Raw genomic sequence first — 22,770 nt, 5'->3', positions numbered from 1 at the left:
CAGGGTGAAAAGAGCTGGTCTTCACACTCTCTTGCTGAATTGCAGTTTTAGGGGTGTGCAACAGTGGTGTGAATTCATGCTTACAACTTTTCAAAAGGCAATTGTAAAGAGAAAATGAGAATGGGAGTTGGAGAGACATCTGAATTAACCAAAAAGCCCTTAATTTAACTCTAAGAGCTTCTCAGTACCCTGCAGAATCTTCTATGCCCCACAGTAGATTCAGTTTGGAATCTGTTAAACCATTTGCCAAGTAGGCTCTATTGTGGAAACATTTGGGTACAAGACATACACAGTGAAACTGCCAGAGCTTCGGCGGAGGGAGAGGGGCAACAGGACCCAGCACCAAGCAGCTAGAATGGCAGTCAGGCATCAGACAAGCCACAGAGCAAAGTGAGCTTGTCAGCCCTGAGAAGACAAGCCATCTCCCTGACAACAGGCCTACAGCCTCAGATTGCTCCAGGGTAAAACTGTTTGGGCTGAGTCTTCATGTCATTTTCACAGTCAATAAACTGTAAAGAGTCTGTGAGTACAGCACATTTCTCAATGTCAAACATGCTTCTGCAATGCATTTTGAGCAAGAATTCAGGATGTCAAAACTCCCTAAGACTGGGCAAACATTTTTACTTCCTGGAAAATGTTTATTATGGCTACTGTTCCCTCTATTTTTGTGTCATCAGTGTAGTGCTTAGATGACTTTGTAAATGATGTTAGGGAAAAGCCAAGAATTTAGGTAGAATTTCATGGAGACTTAAATGATGTTTGGAAAATATACTCTTTTTTCTTCTTCTTCTTATTTTTTTTTTTTTTTTTTTTTGGTCTACAGACCTGTTTTTGATGCCTTAAAGATGAAGACACTTCTTTCTTTGTAAATACTCTGAATGCCAACAGAGGAATATTTAAATATGAAGAATCAAAATATGTATACTTTAAAAAGGAAGAAATAAATGTACCATCCTTTGTTATCATTGCATGTTAGAGCTCATTTCAGCTTAGCATGAAATATGCAGTTTAATCCTACACCTTTTTAAAAATATACAATGGACTACACATACTCTAGTCTTATAATTCTATAAACTATAATTATTAAAATTATAGTTTTTGTTGTTCCCCCAAAGAACTTATATTCTCAGAAAGAGACAAGTTTGGAGTGGACATTTTTAAGTTAGAATTAGGAGCCAGAGGCTTTAGCCATTGATTGTAATTGTCCTGGTGGTGCAGTACAGCACTGTGAGGTGGCGTGGTCAGCCTGTGGAGAACTCCCACAGCTGTGTCTGGGCACAGGCTTGCAAGAGAAGAAAAGTTCACAACGTGAAGGAATTTGGAAGCCCTGATTATGCCATGAAGACTGGCTGTCTTCAGAGTTAAGAGTGTGATCTCTGAGGATGTGGTCTCTTGAGCTGATGGCTGATCTCCATTTCTTAGTGTCAGCCATCGATGGGAATAACAAACAGAAAGTAGGAAGGAGAGGGCCCTCCAATATAAAGAAAGTTAATTGTTACCAAAATGCCAGAGGTTTGTTCTAGGTCCCATTGCTCCATGCATAGAAAGCCAATCACTGCGACAACAAGTATTGCCAGGAAAGAAGGCTTTTTATTTGTGTGATGTTAACTGGGAGAATGGAGATAAGTTTCAAATCCATCTCCTTGACCAACTAAAATTGGGGTTTATATATCAGGGAAGGAATGTAAAACAGGAATGAAGGAGGGGTCTAAGGAACTAAGGAAGACGAATGAGGGGTCTGACATCTCATGGTCTAGATGTGGGCATATGGTGAGTTTCAGTCCCTCACTTGAGAGTCAGTTTCCTGAGGAAGGAATTCCAATGAAACTATAACTGCCCAAGGGGTTCACCTTGCCCACTACGTAGACAGAGCCAATTCATCAAGACAGGGGAATTGCAATAGAGAAAGAGTAATTCATGCAGAGCCAGCTGTGAGAGAGACTGGAATTTTGATGTTACTCAAATTCATCTTCCGGAACATTCAGGGAACAGAGTTTTTAAGGATAACTTTGTTGCGGGGGTGGGGAGGTGCAGGTAGCCAGTGAGCCAGGAGTGCTGATTGCTCAGAGATGAAATCATAGGGAGTCAAAGCTGTCTTCCTACAGTAAGTCAGTTCCTGAGTGAAGGCCACAAGATCAGATGAGCCAGTTTATTGTTCTTGGTGGTGCCAGCTGATCCATCAAAGGCAGGGTCTGCAAAATATCTCAAGCACTGATTTTAGGAACAGTTTAGGGAGGGCCAGAATCTTGCAACCTCCAGCTGCATGACTCCTAAACCATAATTTCTAATCCTGTGGCTAATGTTAGTCCTACAAAGGTAGTCCAGTCCCCAGGCAAGAAGGAAGTCTGCTTTGGGAAAGGACTGTTACCATCTTTGTTTAAACTATAAACTAAGTTTCTCCCAAAGTTAGTTCAGCCAAGGCCCAGGGACGAACAAGGACAGCTTGGAATTTAGAAGAAAGACGGAGTCAGTTAAGTTAGATCTCTTTCACTGTCTCAGTCATAATTTGGCAAAGGCATTTTTAAGACAAATGTAAGGTTCAAGTTTTTATAACACTTCAGAACCCATGAGAGTTTTGACTTACCTGGCCATGTTTTACTCTGATTTTTATCAAATAAGACTCTAAGGGACAGACATGAGTCAAAGAGTTTGACAATCTCTTATGTGGTCTTATCCTATTCCATATGTCACTACATTGGTTGGCTCCCTTTGCTGAACAGCCCAGTTTCCGTGAGATGTACATCACAGTTGGGCCTCAGGGCAGCCATACCAAGATCTGTCCACAAGCTGCAGCCCAGCTCACAGGCTCACCAGGAGTACCTGCTTGAGTTTGAAAAGATGAATAATAATCCCTTTGTACTCCTCTTGGCTGAAGCTGTGAGCCCTGTGATGCCCCATCATTACTCCTGGTCTCATATCAGGCAGGTTGATATGCATATCCAATCACAACTCTTACAGCATCAAGCATAGTAAGAGAAGAAAGAAAAAGACTCAACCCACATAATCTACAAACAATGAGATTCTGAACAAGAGATTATGGGCATTTTCATTTTTCTTTTCCTAGTACAGATTATCTTCTAAAAAATGGACACTGGATTTGCTTAACACCCAGAGTTTTAACATTATTTTTTGCAAACATGCAACACATGCGAAGGTAAATAGGAAGAGTTATTCTGCCTTCAAATAAATTCTCAAAATCATTTCTGAATAAAACCTTCCTAGAAGAGAATGGAAGCAAAAACTTTAGCTATTTTGATTGACCTATTACTAAATATTGAGCAATGATGGAAAAAAAACATTTTAGCAACATTATTTTCAAATACCTACTAGACTGCAGATAATCCATATAACAATTGTGTTCTGAAATTTCCCAGGAAGGCAGCTGCTTAATTAAGAGAGACCTCAGAAGAGCTGCTTAATGCCATGTTCAGGCTCCTCCCCAGCAGTTTCCTGGAAATCCCTAAATAATAATAAGTGGAGATGCAGCAGATCAACACTCTACTTTGCTAAATGGAAACACATTATAATTACAACAGTAAACATCTATTGACCTATTATCTAAGGCCTTGGGCCCTGCTTTAATAAATACTTTTTGCAAATTTGAATGTGAAAAGACATTGTTTGCATAAGTAGTTACAAAGGGCCTTTTCTATTATAGTAATTGTGTGTGTTGATTTCCATTTCCCTGAAAAGTACCCATCACCCCCACTAGCAGATCCTCTACTACTGGGAAAGACATTAGGTTGCTAGAAGCTTCTTTTAATCAATAGTTGCCCAGTGAAATCACTGTCTTCATTGCCTGTAGCTGGTAAAATAACTGTGAAGAAGCGTGATTGTGTTGAAGTGTGAATATCCATTTCAGTGCTTGTTTTGCTTGTCTCCCATTTTCTTTCTTTTTACAGATTTTTAAAGGCATTGGCTCTGATGAGACTGTCCAAGGACAAGGAAGTCGGAGGCTGATCAGCTTCTCTCTCTCAGGTATGTTTTGCTCCCCTAGAGGTCTTGTGGGGATAATAAGAATGTCAACCAAGAGTCAGGACACCTGCTTCCATTTCGCTCTTACCTACAAGTCCCTCAACCTCTCTGTGCTTCAGTTTCTCAGTCCTTAAAGCAAAAATGTGCTTTAAATCTGTTCCATTCCAACTCTCCTTGACCACACAAGGATAATAGTTTAGGAAGTAAGAGATGTGAAAGCACACTGAGATAATGGGAACAGAGGCTGCAGTTCTACCTCTCCTCTAGGGCCACATAGCAGTAGTTGAGAGCATACAAAGGGACACAAGGACAGTAAGGAAAACCTGGGAAGAGAAGCAGCTATTCAACCCTTTGTCTAAAAAAAACCTCACATGGGGCACAATTGGCAAAACAGATAACTGAGCCACTCAAAAATGCACATTCATGGAAAAAAGAATCAGTGGAATCCAATTAAAGTCTGTTAACTAATAGTATTTTAGTTTAATATTTAAGAGTAAGTTAACATTTTAGTTTTCATGAATGTACCATCATATATTAATAATGGGGCAGACTGGGCAAAGGGTATGTGGGAAATCTTTGTATTATCTTTAGAACTCTTTTGTAAATCCAGAATTATTTTAAAAATTTAAGGCCGGGCATGGTGGCTCACACCTGTAATTCCAGCACTTTGGGAGGCTCAGGCGGGCTGATCACCCAAGGTTGGAAGTTCGAGACCAGCCTGGCCAACACAGTCTCTACTAAAAATACAAAAATTTGCTGAGCATGGTGGTGCATGCCTGTAATCCCAGCTACTTGGGAGGCTGAGGCAGGAGAATCACTTGAACCTGAAAGGCAGAGGTTGCAGTGAGCCGAGATTGTACCACTGCACACTAGCCTGGGCTACAGAGTGAGACTCCATCTCAAAAACAAAACACAAAAAAATAATTAAAATTTTAAAAAACCTGAGCTGCTCTGGCTAACGTGATATACAAAGCTCAGGGCTTCACATACTCAATCCCACCCTAAACAGCCTTTAAGGGACACAGCAGCATAAAACTTGAGGACTCCATTGAGCACAATTGGAAAACTACTACCTCAGCTTGTCAAATCAGCAGATGTTGCAGGCCATGAATGCCAGCAATCAGAGGTCACAGACATGAAGTGCATGTGCTTTCTTGGGAGTTACACAGTAAACTGGGGCTTTTCAAGTCTAAATGAGCTCAGTAAAGCAAATATGTTTTGATCCATTAACAATATTAGCATGTGTATGTCTAAGCTGAAGAAAAAAAAGAAGAAAAAACTTGTAACCACCCAATGGGTTCACCTTGCCCACTGCCTAGACAGAGGCAATTTATCAAGACAGGGGAATTGCAATAGAGAAAGAGTAATTCACACAGAGCTGGCTGTGCAGGAGACCAGAGTTTTAGTATCACTCATATCAGTCTCCCTGAGAATTCAGGGATCAGAATTTTTAAGGATAGGTTGGCGGCTAGGGGCCAGTGAGTCGGGAGTGCTGATTGGTTGTGTTGGAGGTGAAATCATAAGGCGTTGAAGCTATTGTGAAATCGTAAGATGAAATCATAAGGAGTTGTCCTCTTGTGCTGAGTCAGTTACCGTGTCAGGGCCACAAGATCAGATGAGCCAGTTTATCCACCTAGGTGGTGCCAGCTGATCCATCAAGTACAGGGTCTACAAAATATCTCAAGCACTGATCTTAGGTTTTACAATAGTAACATTATCCCCAGGAGCAATTTGGGGGTAGTCAGAATCTTGTAGCCTCCAGCTGCATGACTCCTAAATCATAATTTATAATCTTTTGACTAATTTGTTAATCTTATAAATGCAGTCTAGGCTCCAGGCAAGGAGAAGGTTTGTTTCAGGAAAGGGCTGCTATTGTCTTTGTTTCAAAGGTAAATCATAAACTAAGTTCCTCCCAAAGTTGGACCTATGCCCAGGAATGAACAAAGACAGCTTGTAGGTTAGAAGCAAGATGGAGTTGGTTAGGTCAGATTTATTTTACTGTCTCGGTTATGATTTTTCAATGGTGGTTTCAAACTCACTAATTTTGTACTACTTGGACAAAAGCTAGAAACTGCTGTTAAAATGCTTAAGAAATAACAAGTATTAGTACCAACCTTCAAACACAGAAGAAACCAGGAATACTGCACAACTATGTGCCAGAAACCAAGAGGAATTGTCACTAACCAAAGCTCCAGTTAAGCCCGAGTCCTGAAGCCCAAGAGGAATGCCAGGCAGGGTGAGCAGGGCAAGGCTGGGGAAGGGACAGTCTCTATTCCTTCTTCTCTACTTTGCTTCTGCCATGAAGACATGGGCTCATAGGCCTACCAGAGGAGGAAGGCCCCCACCACCCCAACTTGATTCACAAAGCTACTTTATAAGGTGAAGGGTTGGTTCATCTTCTGTAGTCCCCAAACACATCATTTTTCTAACATTTATTCCAAGACAACAATTCCCAGCAAAGGGAAATGACTAGGGATATAAAGTGAGTAGCTATTGGAGCAAGCCTGGAATGGTCGTGGACATATAATGCTCAGTAGTTGGATATGTATACGTGTGTTGTGTTCACTGTATCTGCCTAGGACAAAAGGCAAATACTGCTGAAACTATCAAAATAAATTGTATGCAGCCAAGCATGGTGGCTCATACCTATAATCCCAGCACTTTGGGAGGCCAATGCAGAAGGACTGCTTGAGCCCAGGAGTTTGAGACTACCTGGGTAACATAACAAGATCCCATCTCTACAAAACGTAAAAAAAAGTTAGCCAGACATGGTAGCATTTACCTATAGTCCCAGCTACTCAGGGGGCTGGGGCAGGAGGATCACTTGAGCCAAGGGATTCGAGGCTGCAGTGAGCTCTAACTGTGCCACTGTGCTCCAGGCTGGGCAACAGAGCAAGGCTATGCTTCAAAAGACTAAAATAAAATAATAATAAAAATAAATTCCATGCCTCAAAGAAAAACAAGACAGAAAGATCAGCAAAGCCCATAAAACATCAAAAATTTTCTCCATGCTGTCAGCTCTGAGTGTAAGAACAGAGCTAAGGACTCCAGCAGCAACCCCTTGGACAACCAGACTCACTAAAGATGGACAAATGCTGGGACTACAGGGTATGCTCATAGGTAAACAGCAGAAATTTTGACTTGAAGAATGTGTGGAGAAAATAATCTACCCTATTAAAAAGTTGAAGACTACAGTACTCAAGAGAAGAAGCAACTATTTTACTGACAAACACCTACCAAAGAAAAGTACAGCTAGTGCTCGACTTACGACCACGGTCCGGACCGTGGACCGGTCGTAACACGATTTGGTCATAAGTTGAATAGGCTATATGTACAGTTGAAATGGTGCACGCGGAGATGGTAGTGCTGCCGGAAGCTGGTCCGCACTGTCATATGCCCAACTGGACAACGTTTGCGCTGCCAGACACGGAGTAGTTGTGGCTAGCGATTGTGGTCGTAAAGTCAAATGGTCGTAAGTTGCATAGGTCATAAGTCGATCAATACCTGTAAAGTATTTATCATTCTTCCGCTTATACCCTCAACAAAATAGAGGAAAGTACAGAGCATATTAAGGAAGAGATCAAAGATGAGAAAAGAGGATAAGGGAGTTTTCTGAAGCTTGCAAAAATTGAAACTTAGAAAGTCAAGTGTATTTGCTTTCTCTTGCTGCTATAACAAATTGCCACCAACTTAGTGGCTTAAAAAAACACAAATGTACTCATTGTCCTGGAGGTCAGAAGTCCAGAATGAATCTTAAGGGACTAAAATCAAGCTGTCACCCAGGCTGGTTCCTTCTGGGGGCTCCAGTGTAAATCCATCCCTTCCCTCTTTGAGCTTCTAGGGGCTACTGGCATTCTTTGGCTCATGGCTACATTGCTCCAATCTCTGCTCTCATCACATTGCCTTCTCCTCACTTTGCTCTTCCTGCCTCCATCTTACAAGGACTGTGTGATTATATCGCACCCACCTGGACAGTTTAGGATAAATCTTTCCACTGCAAGATCCTTAATTTAGTCACTGTAGGAAAGAAGAAGTAAAAGGTTCCTTCTCAAAGCTTTCCTCTTAGTTCATTATGAATAAATAATAGTTTCTTCAAAGGTTAATTTACTTTAAAGCTTTTGCTAATAAAGTAACTGTTAGTCATAATAAAGAAATAAGTGTATCCCATGTTCTGAGTTCTTACACTTTAACCTAGATATTTGCCCTGACATGCCTGGGCAAGCCCAGGCAAGTCTTAGATAATAGCTTATTCCCCTTCCTTATTTGAAAATGTTATTGCTTCTCTAAGCATTCAAGTTACTTCCTCTTTTCCTTTGGTCTCCTCTGCCTTCATGTCTTTAGAAAAGTTTTAAGTTGTTAGCCAACCAGATGCAACCTAGACTGTGAAGTCCAGTTCCAGCCAATGGAATCAGGACACAGCAGTAAGGCAGATGTGTGAGATATAAATGGCCCTGCTTCCTTTGTTCAGTGTCCTCTCATGGCAAGATGGCTAACGGGAATACCCTTTCTGCAGAAAGTAAAGTTGCCTTGCTGAGAAAAATAAAATTTATATTACAGTGCTACTTCTTTTGTGGCACCAAAAATTTACATGTAACAGTCACTCTGCAGAGTCCCTTTTACCATATAAGGTAACATATTCACAGGCTCCAAGGATTAGGATGTGAACATCTTTTTGGGGTCATTATTCTGCCTACCACAGTCAAGAAGAGATTTTAAATAAACTCTAAAGAGTACAATCATATAATTAAAAGCCTTCAAAAGCAGTATAGAGCACAATCACCACTACAGAAAGGGAATCAGTGATATGACAGATTGACTTGAGAGTCTCTCCCAGAGGGCATCAATGAAGGACAAAACCCGAAAAGGATAAGGAAAAAATAGGTGAATGGCACATACAGAGCCAACACATAATCAGTGTTTTTGATGAAGAAATCTGAACAAACTGAACAGAAACAGTAATAGAAAACTTTCTTGAGCTGAAGATAATTTTTAATATTTAAGGAAGACCATCAGGTGCTGAGAAAAAGAAATGTATATGAAGAGACCAACACCTAGACAAATCTCATTTAAAAAGATTTTTTTTTTTTTTCAAATATAGCCATAGTAGACATCTGGGCTGAAAATGCATGATATGTACAAAAGAACAATCCTCGTGCTAATCTCAGACTTGTCTTTTGAGATGCCAAAATAAAGAAGTAAATCCTACCAAGTGATATGGACAGGAGACAGGGTAGAAAAGGGCAGTTCCCCACCAAAGCCCCACCCTCAGTCCTGGAAACCCATGGCCCTAAATCGGAACAGGCATTCCTGTTTTCACACCCAAATGTTGCCTTTTGGCCCGCCATGCCCCTCTATCTTGTACCCATATAAACCCCATACCCCAGGCTTCACAAGCAGATGAGCAGAAGAGCAAAGCAACAGAAGAGTGGCACAGCAAAGAAGGAGAGAAGGGAAGGAGCATCCAAATGTTGAGAGGAGTTCAGTTAGGGAAGGTCACAGAGGAGATTGGCCGAGGAACATACAAACTCCAGGGAAGATCATCTTCCCACTCCATCCCCTTTCCAGCTCCCCATTCATCCTGCTGAGAGCCACCTCCACCAATCAGTAAAACCCCTACATTCATCATCCTTCAAGTCGGTGTGTGATCTGATTCTTCCAGGTGCCAGACAAGGATCCAGGTACCAAGAGGGCACTGAGTTGATTAATACTTAAGCCATCACACACAGCAGAGCTAAAGGAGCACTGTAACACACCCACTGGGGCTTCAGGAGTCACAGACACCCACCGCAGATGCTACCATGGGGCTGGAGCCCAAAAGCACTCACCCCGGCTCCTGCACCGTCTGCATGCTCCCTCTCCCATAAGGGGTTTGAGTATATGAGCCACACCCTTGTTGCAAGTCTTGTGAGGGGGGTCAGGGAACTCTCCCATTTCACAAGTTCTAAGGGGAGCATTTTTTAACCAAAGGTGTCCATGTCCACCAGATTGTCATTTATGTGGAAGGCAAGAGAAACACCCGCAGGTCTGTAAGGGATCAAAGACTACCACCCTTACACCTCACTTTAAAATAATATGTGAGCATGTATTCCAGCATACAAACATAAAATCCAAGAAAACTCAAGAATTGGAGACATTGCAATATAAAAACACTGATTTTCTTTTTAGGATTTAAAAGGAGAAATAATCAGAAAGTAGATAATGGAGTTGCCTTCTTAGAAAGCCCCAAGAATACAATGAACATATCAAAGCAAGATTGTTCACGCAAATGCTTTACCTGTCAAATCTATTTATATTTCCCATTTTTACCACTTCCTAGAGGTAATAAATTTTCTAGGTAAATATTATCACTCTAATTTTCAATGAAGTGCACTTTTAGCATTCTAAATAACAAAATCAGAAATGCAAACAAAGATTTCTTTACAAATATATTGAAGACAACATAAACATTCAAAATTAAGGCTTGGTTAAATAAATTACCATAGAGCCAAATGATTAAATACTATGTACCCTTAAGAACTGTGTATACAAAATGTTCTAAAAGGAGTGAGAAATAATTTTTCCTCTAGTTTTCATAAGTTCTTAGCTGAGGACCCCCTGTCCGTACACTCTGCAGTAGATGTGGCCTGGGTTTTGCAAATTTCTGTGATGTTTGTACTTCCTGCCTTTTTTCCTTTCATTGGCAATTGTGGGGGCAAAAGTGACTCTATTGTGGATGCAAACCGCTGTGCTGACTTCTGATCAGCCCCAGTCCCACGAATGCCTCCGATTCCTACTTTATCCACTGTCTCTAGTATAAGAACATGTCAATCTTGATGTGATGGCAGAAACAATAGGCTGTGATGCATGCAGCATTCCTGCCTGTTCTGGAGGGCTGCCTCTCATTGGCTTGCACAGAGCAAGGGCTTACATAGCCCTTCCCTATGGTACATAAGCCCTGTGCCTGGAAAGTAACTGTGCGGAGATCTACCAGACTCCTGCAGCCCAGGACCATGCTTGGCTGTAAGTTCCCTAATCCATCTCCTTTCACTGACAAACTAGATTTGTCTGCCTCCTTCTTTGGTTTCTCAGCTCCTTTGGCATTTGGGGCCATTTTGAATATATGGCTCTTTCACAGAGCAGTACTATATTATCATGCCAGAGAGTAGGAATAATTTTATTATGGGGATAGCCTTGGATTAACTCAAAATAACTTTTAAATAAATGCATATGAAAACATCTGTGCTTTTTCATCAGTAACAAATCTTTGATACATTTCACAACTTATACCATGACTGGGAATCACTGATCCTGTGTATCTTTATCTCCTTTTGTTTCACTTGTGTATAAATGTAAAAAAATTTTGTTTGAAAAATTCTTCAACAATAGAAAAGCTTCAAAAAGTATATTCTTTGGCTGGGCGTGGTGACTCACTCCTGTAATCCCAGCACTCTGGGAGGCCAAGAGCGGGTGGATCACCTGAGATCAGGAGTTCAAGACCAGACTGAACTCTGGTCAACATGGCCAACATGGCAAAATCCCGTCTCTACTAAAAAATACAAAAATTATCCAGGCATAGTGGTGGGCACTTGTAATCCCAGCTACTCGGGAGGCTGAGGCAGGGAGAATTGCTCACACCTAGGAGGCAGAGTTTGCAGTGAGCCGAGATCCTGGCACTGCACTCCAGCCTGGATGACTCTATCTCAAAAAAAAAAAAAAGTATATTCCTTGACATCATAAATATATTTCTAATAAATATATTTCTAATAAATAATTTCAAATTATCCTAGAACAGCTATAAACCATTGTCATAAATGATCTTGTGCACACACTTTCTGTCTCTGTCTCCTTGTGCAGCATGAAATGGTACATGATCAGATATCTTCAATTAAACAGAACAATTCGGTTTTCAAAGCCCTTCCCTCCCTGGCAGCAGGGTTTCTCAGAGCTCTCCTCATTGACGGCACTCAGCCCCAGGGAGGCCAGGTCTTATTTGTTCTTTCCTCCATTGTCCACACTCTGTGCTCTTTTCATCCTCTCCTCTCTTTATTTCTGCCAATTCTCTCACCTTACTCAGTGAGGCCCACATATATTGTGAGACTACCACCCTTACTTTTGTAATGTCTCCACCTTGCGGAGGAATTTTACACCCAGAGACCCATCAAAGCTCCAAAGTTGAACTTTCTCTCCCTGTGCTACCCACGTTTCCTGGGGTGACCCTCACTCCTTCACCCCAGCCCATTTACCTAACTGAGTAACACTAGCGATTCAGTTCATAAGGGCCAATGGTCCTTTCATGAAAGGTATAGTTACCAAATGCCAGTTGTTAACCTCCCTAAAACATTTAAAGTATCCTTTATTTTGTAGATTTCCAAGCCATGGGGTTGAAGAAAGGGATGTTTTTCAATCCAGACCCTTATCTGAAGATTTCCATCCAGCCTGGGAAGCACAGCATCTTCCCCGCCCTGCCTCACCATGGACAGGAGAGGAGATCCAAGATCATAGGCAACACCGTGAACCCCATCTGGCAGGCCGAGGTGAGTGCTGCGGGCCTGAAAAGAAGCCCAAATTACAAAGTGAAAGTGCTGACTGCGAACCAGCCTTCCTCCTTCCCTCCATTCGTGGAGCCCTGGACTCTGCTGTTCACTCTGTGGCTGTCATGGTATTAGAAGGGAGCCATGTTCTCCAGGGGTTGCAACGCAGGCATCTTGATCAAATCCCTCCAGACAGTACTAACAAACTTCTCATTGCACTGCACACAGTAGCCTCTTCTGATTCGGAACCCATGCGAGCAGGACGGCCTTTCCCTCTGCCCTTCGTGTGGAGAAGGAAGAGAAGAGCTGTGATTGGAGACTTCCAGTTTCTCCACAGCTCTCCTCATGCATGTGATCCTTGAGACGGGTGTCAAATCTTAAATGTAGCCTTCTAGCTAGTTCCAGAGATTCTAAAACGATCAGGTTCCTGGGATAGGTGAATCAGTAAGCCCTAGAATATCCCTGGTTGGGTTAAATATTGTTTGATTTAAATAGATAATGAAGCCTAATGGTTTATCCCATCTTCATGGTTTGCATGGGGTTGGGCAGCTTGCTAGAGTATTGAGTGGCATGTGTTGTCTACAAAGGCCCTTCTCCACTCCTAAATGTGTTTCCTTGGCCAGTCATGAGTTAGGAGGGTCCTCAAAGTTCTCTCCTCAAGAATATGCAGAAAGTCATCACCACTCATTTGGCCAGGCAAGATAGCTCACATCTGTAATACCAGCACTTTGGGAGGCTAGGGCAGGTGGATCATTTGACTCCAGAAGTTCAAGACCAGCCTGGGCAATATAGTGAAACCCCGTCGCTACCAAAATAAATAAATAAAAATACAAATTTTGCTGAGCATGGCGGTGCGTGCCTGTAGTCCCAGCTACTCGAGAGCCTGATGTGGGTGGATTGCTGAGACTGGGAGGCAGAGATTGTAGTGAGCTGGGATCATGCCACCACACTCCAACCCGGGTGACAGAGCGAGACCGTGTCTCTAAAAAAGAAAAAATAATAAAGTCCACTACCCTTTTGGCTGCCTCCCTGCCAGACCTGAGCTTGAAGCTATAACGTGCGAACCATGTGGTTGAGGGTCAGGAAGGCCTAGGTCATGAGAGTGGGTGGAGTATAATGTAGGTTAAAAGTACAGTTTTACAGTCACAGAAACCTGGGTTCTAACCCCAGCTTGGCCAGTTAAAAGTTTTATACATTTGAGAGATCAGTTATCCTCCACTTGAGCTTACATTACCCTCATCAGCCTATTATTATTTTTTTTTTTTTGAGGCGGAGTTTCGCTCTTGTTACCCAGGCTGGAGTGCAATGGCACGATCTTGGCTCACTGCAACCTCTGCCTCCTGGGTTCAGGCAATTCTCCTGCCTCAGCCTCCTGAGTAGCTGGGATTACAGGCACGCGCCACCATGCCCAGCTAATTTTTTGTAGTTTTTGTAGAGACGGGGTTTCACCGTGTTGACCAGGATGGTCTCGATCTCTTGACCTCGTGATCCACCCGCCTCGTCCTCCCAAAGTGCTGGGATTACAGGCGTGAGCCACCGCGCCAGGCCCATCAGCCTATTATTGATGGAAACGTGCTCCCACCGAAAGAACTTGCTTTGGCAAGGATTTCTTCCTTTATTTTTCAGAGTAGATCATCTCTGACTTAGAGCTCTTAAGCATCCTTGACAAGAAAAAATAATTAGATATAGGAGAGCAAAGATTTTTTATTATCTATTAAATCATCGCACTCCCTTCCTGGGCTTAATTAACCCTCTCCCAGGCTTCCCAGAAGAGCTTCGTTAGAGCTTTGAAGTGGACATGAGGGAAACAGACTTGTACTTAAACTTTCTCCTAAGCATTGGTTATCAGCAGATTCTAAAACACTGAGAGCACCGCCAGAATGGAACAATGAATCTTAATTTGTTTCTTCAGTCCTAGCTATGCTCATCAATTATTTCTGAACTCTTCCCTGCATTCCTAGGGATAATATAAGATGCCACAGGAATTTATTTTGTATGAAAGGGAAAGGCTTCCGTCTTCTGAAAGACTTTAGAGGAACCTATTCTAAGACATTTAGTAATAAAGCTGTTATAAGTGTCAAAGAACGTTTGTAAAATCCAGCACCATCAGAATGTATTTTGGCTAAAAATGTCAACGAGAATCCACTTTAAGTTCTGAAATGATTTCTGAAGCTTTGGTTATGACTAATTTTGCTCTGGCAGAATTCTGGCAAACTCTCCCTAGCCCTCTGCTCTGGGCCACATCCCTTCCACCCCACGTGCTGCAGTTGGAGTTACTGATCTAAAATCAGCCTCATCACATGTCCCCTTGATAAGGCTCAGGCTGAGGATAACTGATGTCTCAAGTTAAACAGTGTGTAACTGGCTCAATGGAGGTTTGAACCAAGGTCTGTGTTGCTACAAAAATGACCTTTCAGCCCCTAAATTGCACTACATTTCCCAGGGTCTAAATGTCAATGTCATAGCTCCACTGCAGAACTATCCCTTCTTTGATCAGGCATTGCTTACCATGATGTCAGGTAAGGGTGTATTTGGCTCTAAGCAAGGGGAAGTCTGGCCAGCTCTGATATTTCTCACAAACAAGACGTCCAGTGGGAGGTGATCCAGGCTCTGCTGAGTGAGCTCCCAAGGCTCCCAGCTCTCGGACTCTACCCACTGCACCATCCTTAGCAGATGGCCTCCTCCTCCTCTGTTAAAGCCTCAAGCCCAAATTCCAGGCAGGAAGAAAGCAATAGGCCATAAAAGCCTTTTCCTTGCAAAACTTTGCATTTTCTTCCTGGGAGAAAAGCCCTTCCCAGCAAATACCCTGTTACCTCCCACATGGCCTCACCTGGATGGAAGCACTTAGCGTTTCACTTTTCTGATTCTGGTAGGGGAAGGCAGGGGAGAAGGTGGTTGAACACAGGTATTGAATAAACCAGCTAATAGCACGGTGTGACATCCTCCAGCCTCACTCCCCACTGCCTTTCACATTAGACCTATGCTAAGGCCACTCCCCAAATGCCCCACATGCTTTCACGTTGCCATGTCTTTCATATATTTTGTCTTTACTTATATGTGTCTAAAATGCACATCCTACCTAATCCACCCAGCAACTCCCATCCATCCATCAAGTCTCAGCTAAAATGTCACTTCCCATATGGGGCACTTCTGGATTCCCCTACCCCAGGCCTAAGGAAAAAAGCACTTCCTTGTACAGACTCTACCATGGTGTTGCCAGGTTTCTTTTATTTCCACCTCTGTCTTTCCCACAAGACGTTGAAGAAAAGGAAATCACCTCTAATTCATCTGGGTATTTCCAGTTCCTGGAACCTACTAATAGTAGGTTATCCGGGATTTATAAAGGGCTTATTATACCAAGCAGTGTTCTAAAGATTTTATGTAATTAATTCACTTAATCCTCACAATACCTCTATGAGGTATGCACTATTATAATCTTTGTTTAAAGGGGAGGAAACTAAGGCACAGAGAAGTTAAGTAAATTTCCCAAAGCCACACAGCTGGTGAATGGCAAAACCAGTGTTTGAACCAGGTAGTCTACCCTTAGAGCCTGACAGTGAACAGTTTTGTTCTTAGGCAGTTGTGAGTAAATTCTGGAAGAGTATCAACAATTTATACCAGATATTCAAACTGACCGCAACCTCTCCCTTTCATTTAAGAAATGTCTATTAAATGTCTACTCTGTAGTAAAAATAGAAGTCACTGAAAGGACACAGCTGACTGACAGATAAAACTTCTCAGATGAGTGGAAGGAGACAACACAGTAAATGTGCTAATCAAAGTTTGAACAAAACACTGCAGAATACAAACAGAAGAGCACCATGGCCTGAGGGAAGACTTCCCAGCGGATGTGCAACTGGACTTGGTCTTCCCAGGAGACAAAATGCTTTTCAGGGTGGAAGGGTCCTTTCAGGCAGAAGGAAGAGCATTTGCAAAGGTACCAAGGCATCCCACAGACACTTAGCATACTGTTTCAAAATATCCTGTGGCTAGAGCTGGTGGTGTGCACAGACAAGTGATGGTAACTGGGCAGGGCTACTCTAGTCACACACATTTAGCATGGTTCCCTTATTCCTTGCAGATAAAAGCTAATGTTGGCTTTGGGGTCTCACATTGCACCTTGGTGAGTGAAATGATGATACCCTGTTCCTACAGGATTCGTTCAAGTCTTCAAATTTCTATGCAAAAGCATAAGAATGAAACTGTCCTGTTTTCTGTGTTTACTGACTAATATATAAAGGACATTCCGTGAGAAACAATTGAAGTTTCCTGCACTTGAGTGCAAGAGCATCCTTTAATATGTAATTTAAATGCTACATTTCTTTCTGTGGTTCATGTTGCATTTAAGTCATGCGATTCTTTTCCAATTTTTGTAAATTCAAACTTGAAACATATTTTTTTTTTTTGCTAATTAAGACATATTAATCACAGCTACTTGGGAGGTTGAGGTGGGAGGATTGCTTAAGGCCAGGAGTTCGAGGCCAGCCTGAGCAACATAGTGAAACTCTGGCTCAAAAAAAAAAAAAGTTAAATCTTAGAACAATTAAAGTTTCTATTAGAATTTTAAGACAAGGAGGGAAAAATTAAGAGAAATAAATACATATGAAATGCAATGAAAGTGAATATAAATAAACAAGAGAGTTCCATGTTGATTGAGCAATCTCCTCTCCTTTATTATGACTGGAACTAGAAATTCTGCACCCAGGGAACACGCTTCTTGATTTTCAAGTCCGTTTTCTTCCTGGATGGATATAATGAACACTTCTAAGATGATAGTTACACAGAGAAGTTAAACACAAACAGCAGTTAACTGGAGTCTTGGGTGTTCATGTAGAGCGTATATTTAGACCTCTGTATAAAACAAAGAACTCCTAAAAGCAGATTCTCAGCAATATCAAGTGGATGGAGCAAATATTAAACTCCAGCCTGGAGCCATGGTTGTTTGTTAGCCTCCAACACCTTCTCTCTGCCTCTGCCTTCCAAAGCTGGGTGGATTAATCCCCATGCATACACTATCAGCCAGCAGCGTCAATCTGGTCACAAGATTAGACAGAGAAGGCCAAGCGTTTGCTCATGGAGCTTATATTTCAATGTGAGAAGACAAAACACACAAATAACAATATAATTTCATGGGCAGTAAGTCGTGTGAAGGCAATCCCACACAGTTACAGGATATATATTACTGAGGGGCTCCTTTAGTTAGCAGTGGCCCGGGGCAGCCTTTCTGACTCACTGTCACATGACCTGAGAAGCCAGACATCCAAAAACCTGGTTAGATCTGTGTTGCAGATACAGGATGTAGCTAGTGTGAGGCCCTGAGTGTCACGAGCATGGCAGGAAGTTCATCGTGGCGGGAATACACAATGTGTGTGTGGGGGGGGGCATAAGAGGAAGCTGGAGAGAGGCAGGGCCAGCACCTTGTTAGCCCTGGAGAAGAGTTGGGATCTTACTCTAAGAGTGATAATAAGCCATTGTAGTGTTTTTAATAGGGAAGCATCATGGTTTGATTAAAATTTTATGAAAATCTCCCAACTGCCATGCATGGGATAGATATGAAGAATCAGGAATAGAAGCTGATTTTGATTTCCTATTTGGTCAGGATGTATCATTTTTTTCATACATTGTTGGATTTTGTTTACTAATATTTTGCCAAGGATTTTTGCATGCACATACATGAAGAATATTGGTCTTCAGTTTTTTTGTATTAGTCTGGTTTTGGTATCGGTGGTATTGGTATTGGTTTTGGTGTCAGCTGGCCTTTTAAAATAATTTGGGAAATGTCTTTGTCAGCCCAGGCTGCTGTAACAAAACACCATAGACTGAGTGGCTTAAACAACAGATATTTATTTCTCAAAGTTCCGAAGCTGAGAAGTCCAAGCCCAGGGTGCCGGCATGGTTGGGTTCTGGTGAGGACCTCTTCGAGGGTGCAGTTGACTGCCTTCTTGCTGTGTCCACACGTTAGAAAGAGAGACAAGGATAGAGCACGCAGGTGCAAGTGAGTGAGCTCTTGATTCTTCTTTTTTGTTTGTTTGTTTTTGTTTTTTGAGACAGAGTCTTGCTCTGTCACCAGGCGCCAGGCTGGAACACAGTGGTGCAATCTCGGCTCACTGCAATCTCCGCCTTCTGGGTTCAATCAATTCTCCTGCCTCAGCCTCCCTAGCAGCTGGGACTACAGGTGTGCACCATCACACCCAGCTAACTTTTGTATTTTTTAGTAGAGACGGAGTTTCACCATGTTGGCCAGGATGGTCTCGATCTCTTGACCTCATGATCCACCCGCCTCGGCCTCCCAAAGTGCTGGGATTACAGGCGTGAGCCACCGCACCCAGCCTCTTGATTCTTCTTAATAAGGGCACTAATCCCATCATGAGAACTCTATCCTCATGACCTCATCTAAATGTAATAACCTCCAAAGGCCCTACCTTTTAACACCATCACTTTGGGTGTTGGAGTTTCACATATGGACTTGGGGGTTGGTGGTGGAAGGAGACACACACACCCACATTCAGTCCATAACAGGTTTCAGTCCATAACAGATTTCAGTCCACAACAGGAAGTTTTCCTTCTCTTACATTTTCTGGAAATGTCTGTGTATAATTGTTATTATTTCTTCCTTAAGGGTTTGATATATTCACCAGCGAAGACATCTTAGGCTGGAGCTTCTTTGTAAGAAGATTTTAAATTACGAATTTAGTTTTTTAAATTAAAAAAAGAGTCATTCAGATTACCTGTTTCCTCTAAGAGAAATCTTTTGTCTTTCAAGAAATACTACCATTTTTTCATGTTGTTTGGCATAAAGTTGTTCAAAATATTGTTTTATTGTCCTTTAATGTTTGTAGGCTTATTAAGGAAAATAACTCTTTCATTTTTATATTAATAAATTGCTTTTTCTCTCTCTTTTTGTTAACCAATATAAATATGGGTTTATGAAAATTTTTAATTTTGTCAAAGAACTAACTCTTGACATTGATCATTTTCTAACTGTTTTCTATTTATTTTTATGTATGCCCTTATTTATTTATCTCCTTTATTGCCTTCTTTTGACTTACTTTTGGCTTATTTTGTCTTTTTTTTTAGCTCCTTAGGGTAAAATTCTAGGTCTTGATTTTACACTTACATTTCTTCTCTATTATAATCATTTAAGCAATAAATTTTCTTCTAAACTCTGTTTTAACTGCATTTTATAAATTTTTATATATTTTATACTTTCATTATCATTCAGTTAAAAATATTTCTTCATATTCCTTCTTTGACCCATGGATTATTTTGAAATAAGTTGTTTAATTTCCAAAACTGGAGAATGTTCCTAAATATCTTCTTGTTACTGACTTTTAATTTTATTTTATTGTGGTTAGAGAACATACTCTATATAATTGCAGTCTATTTAAATTTATCAAGCCAGGCTTTACAATCCAGTATATGATGTATTTTGATGGACTTACCATATCAACTTGAAAAGAATATTCTCCTATTGTGGCATGTCAAGTCCTAGAAATATCGGCTGAGTCAAAGTGGTTGACTGAGTTGTAGAGACTCTCTGTGTCTTTTGGTTTTTTGTGTTTAGCTATTCTATCCGTTGCTGCAAGAAGCATGTTTAAATCCTTACTATGTTCATGGAATTGTCTATTTCTCTAATTCTGTCATTTTTGTTTCATGTATTTTGAAGCTCTGGTATTAGGTACTTGCACAGTTATGTCTTCCTTATGAACTAGCCCTTTTATAATTATAAAATATTTTTCTTTATTTTTGGTAATGCTCTTTGTCTTGAAGTCTGTTTTATCACACTAAAATTGCCACCCCAGCCTCGTTTATGATTAGTGTTTGAATGGTATACCTATTTCCTTCCATTTACTTTCGAAGTGTTTGTGTTTTTACTTATAAAGGGCATTGCCTATAGACAGCATGTTCTTGGGACTTAATTTCATTTATTACAATAATCTCTGCCTTTTAATAGGAATGCATGGCCGATTTAACATAATTGTTCATGTAGTTGTTTTTAGGTCTACTATTGTATTATTTGTTTTCTGTTTGTTGTTCTCTGAACTTTTTTTTTCCTGTTTCCCCTTCTTGACTTGTTTTTGGATTATTTGAATCAATTTTAGAATGTCATTTCAATTTATCTACTGGATTTTTAACTACACAGCTTTGTATGACTTCCTTTTTAGTTGCTTTTTAGAGACTATAAAATTCCTTCTTATATTTTCATAATCTACATTGAGTTAATATTGTACCACTTAACATAAAATGCAGGAACTCCTCAATACTATTACCTGCATTTATCCACACTCCTGATCGTTTTTGTCATAGTTATTATATGTATCACATTGTATATACATTATAAACCCTACATGACAATGTTAATTTTTGCTTTAATTGGACTTGTATTTTAGAAATTAGGAAAAAAATATAGTCCTTAATGCCTCCCCATACATTTCCTATTTCTAATGCTCTTATTTTATTTTATTTTATTTCATTTCATTTTTGAGACAGAGTTTCGCTCTTGTCACCCAGGCTGGAGTGCAATGGCATGACTCGGCTCACTGCAACCTCCACCTCCCAGGTTCTAGTGATTCTCCTGCCTCAGCCTCTCAAGTAGCTGGGATTACAGGCATCTACCACCACACCTGGCTAATTTTTGTATTTTTGGTAGAGATGGGGTTTCACCATGTTGGCCAGGCTTGTCTCAAATTCCTGACCTCAGGTGATCCACCCACCTCGGCCCCCCAAAGTACTGAGATTACAGGTGTGAGCCTCCATGCCCAGCCTCTTCACTTCTTTCTGAAAACCTGGGTTTTCCTCTGATATCATTTCTCTTCATCATGTACTCCTTCTCCTGGCCTTTCTAGAGTAGGCCTGGTCAGACTAATCCTCTTATTGTTTATTTGAATGTATTCATTTAATGTCGCTTCTCTGCAGATATTTTCACTGGATATAGAATTCTGGGTTAACTGGTATGTTTCCCCTCAACACTTGAAAAAATATGGTTCCACCCAGTGAGGCAGTACACACCTATAATCCCAGCTACTCAGGAGACTGTGGTGGGAGGATCACTTGAGCCCAGGAGTTCAAGGCTAGCCTGGACAACATAGCAAGACCCCATCTCAAAAAAAAGGTTTAAAATGCAGTTCCACTGTGCTATGGTCTCCATAGTTTCCAATAAGAAATCTATAATAATCTAAATCATTGTTTCTTTCGTATCTGTCAGGTGTCGGTTTCCTCTGGCAGATTCAGGATTTTCTCGTTGTCTTTGGGTTTCCAGTTAGATTTCGGCATTCCCAGGCATGGATTTTGTATTAGTTTCCTAGAGTTGTCATAACAAAGTCCCACAAATTGGATGGCTTAAAACAACAAAAATGTATCGCTTCATAGTTCTGGTGGCCAGAAGTCCAAAATAAAGGTGTGTACAGAGTTGGTTCCTTCAGAAGGCTCTAAAGCTGTTCCATGCCTCTCTCCTAGCTCCAGCGATGTTGCCAATTCTTGGTATTCTTGGCTTGCAGACTCCACCTCTGCCTCCGTCTTCAGGTGGTGATCTCCCTGTGTGTCTCTTTGTCCAAATTTTCTTCTTCTTAAAGAGACATCAGTCACACAGGATTAGGGCCCACCCTAATGGCATCATCTTAACTTGATTACATCTGTAAATACCCTATTTCCAAATAAGTTTGCATTCAGAAGCACCGGGGTCTTAGACTTCAGCACACCTGTTGAGGGACACAATTCAATCCGTAACAGTTTTCCTCGAAATTATTCTATTGTTGGTTCATGGGACTTCTTGAATCTATAAGTTTATGTTTTCACCAAATTGAGGAAGTTTGGCCATTATTTATTTCTTCAAATATTTTCCTGTTTAATTCTCTCCCCTTTATCTTGGGCTCCACACGACCCATAGGCTAGATCTTCAGAGTCCACAGCCCCTGAGGCTGTTTTCTCTCTTCTTGTAATTAGACCATTTCTATTGAACTATCTTCACTTTTACTCTATGTTTTCTCTATAAAGTCCATTCTACTATTGCTTCTATGCAATGACTATTTTCAGATATCAGAGTTTTTTTATTTTAAAATTGCCATTTGGCTTCCTTTATGTGTTTTATTTTGCTCAGGATATTTCTTACCAATAGCATATTCACCATAAGTTAATGTTTTCCTTTACCACACTGGATATAATTATAATGGCTGCTTTAAAGTATTTTCCTGAAAATTTCAACATCTGGGGAATTTTGAAAATGGGTCATTTTTTGTGATTTTTTTTTAATAAATTAAGTCATTCTGGATGATACCTCAAGCATTGT

At 41.0% G+C, this 22,770-nt stretch overlaps 1 protein-coding gene across 11 annotated transcripts in view; it reads left to right on the top strand.

Annotated features, from left to right (window-relative positions):
- HECW1 (HECT, C2 and WW domain containing E3 ubiquitin protein ligase 1) overlaps positions 1-22,770 on the top strand; it is a 454,797-nt gene that overhangs the window by 286,000 nt on the left and 146,027 nt on the right. For all 11 annotated transcript variants that reach the window (XM_032244417.1, XM_032244423.1, XM_032244418.1 and 8 more), the window contains 2 exons: positions 3,903-3,978; positions 12,319-12,488. In XM_032244417.1, the coding sequence (XP_032100308.1) occupies positions 3,903-3,978; positions 12,319-12,488 (246 nt within the window). The remainder of the gene's footprint in view (positions 1-3,902; positions 3,979-12,318; positions 12,489-22,770) is intronic.

Source organism: Sapajus apella, unplaced genomic scaffold, assembly GCF_009761245.1.
Source record: "Sapajus apella isolate SASKATOON/1434 unplaced genomic scaffold, GSC_monkey_1.0 scaffold54, whole genome shotgun sequence".
Lineage (NCBI taxonomy): Eukaryota > Metazoa > Chordata > Mammalia > Primates > Cebidae > Sapajus > Sapajus apella.
Note: the sequence above shows the minus strand (reverse complement) of the source record. Positions and strands in the feature narration are given on the sequence as shown.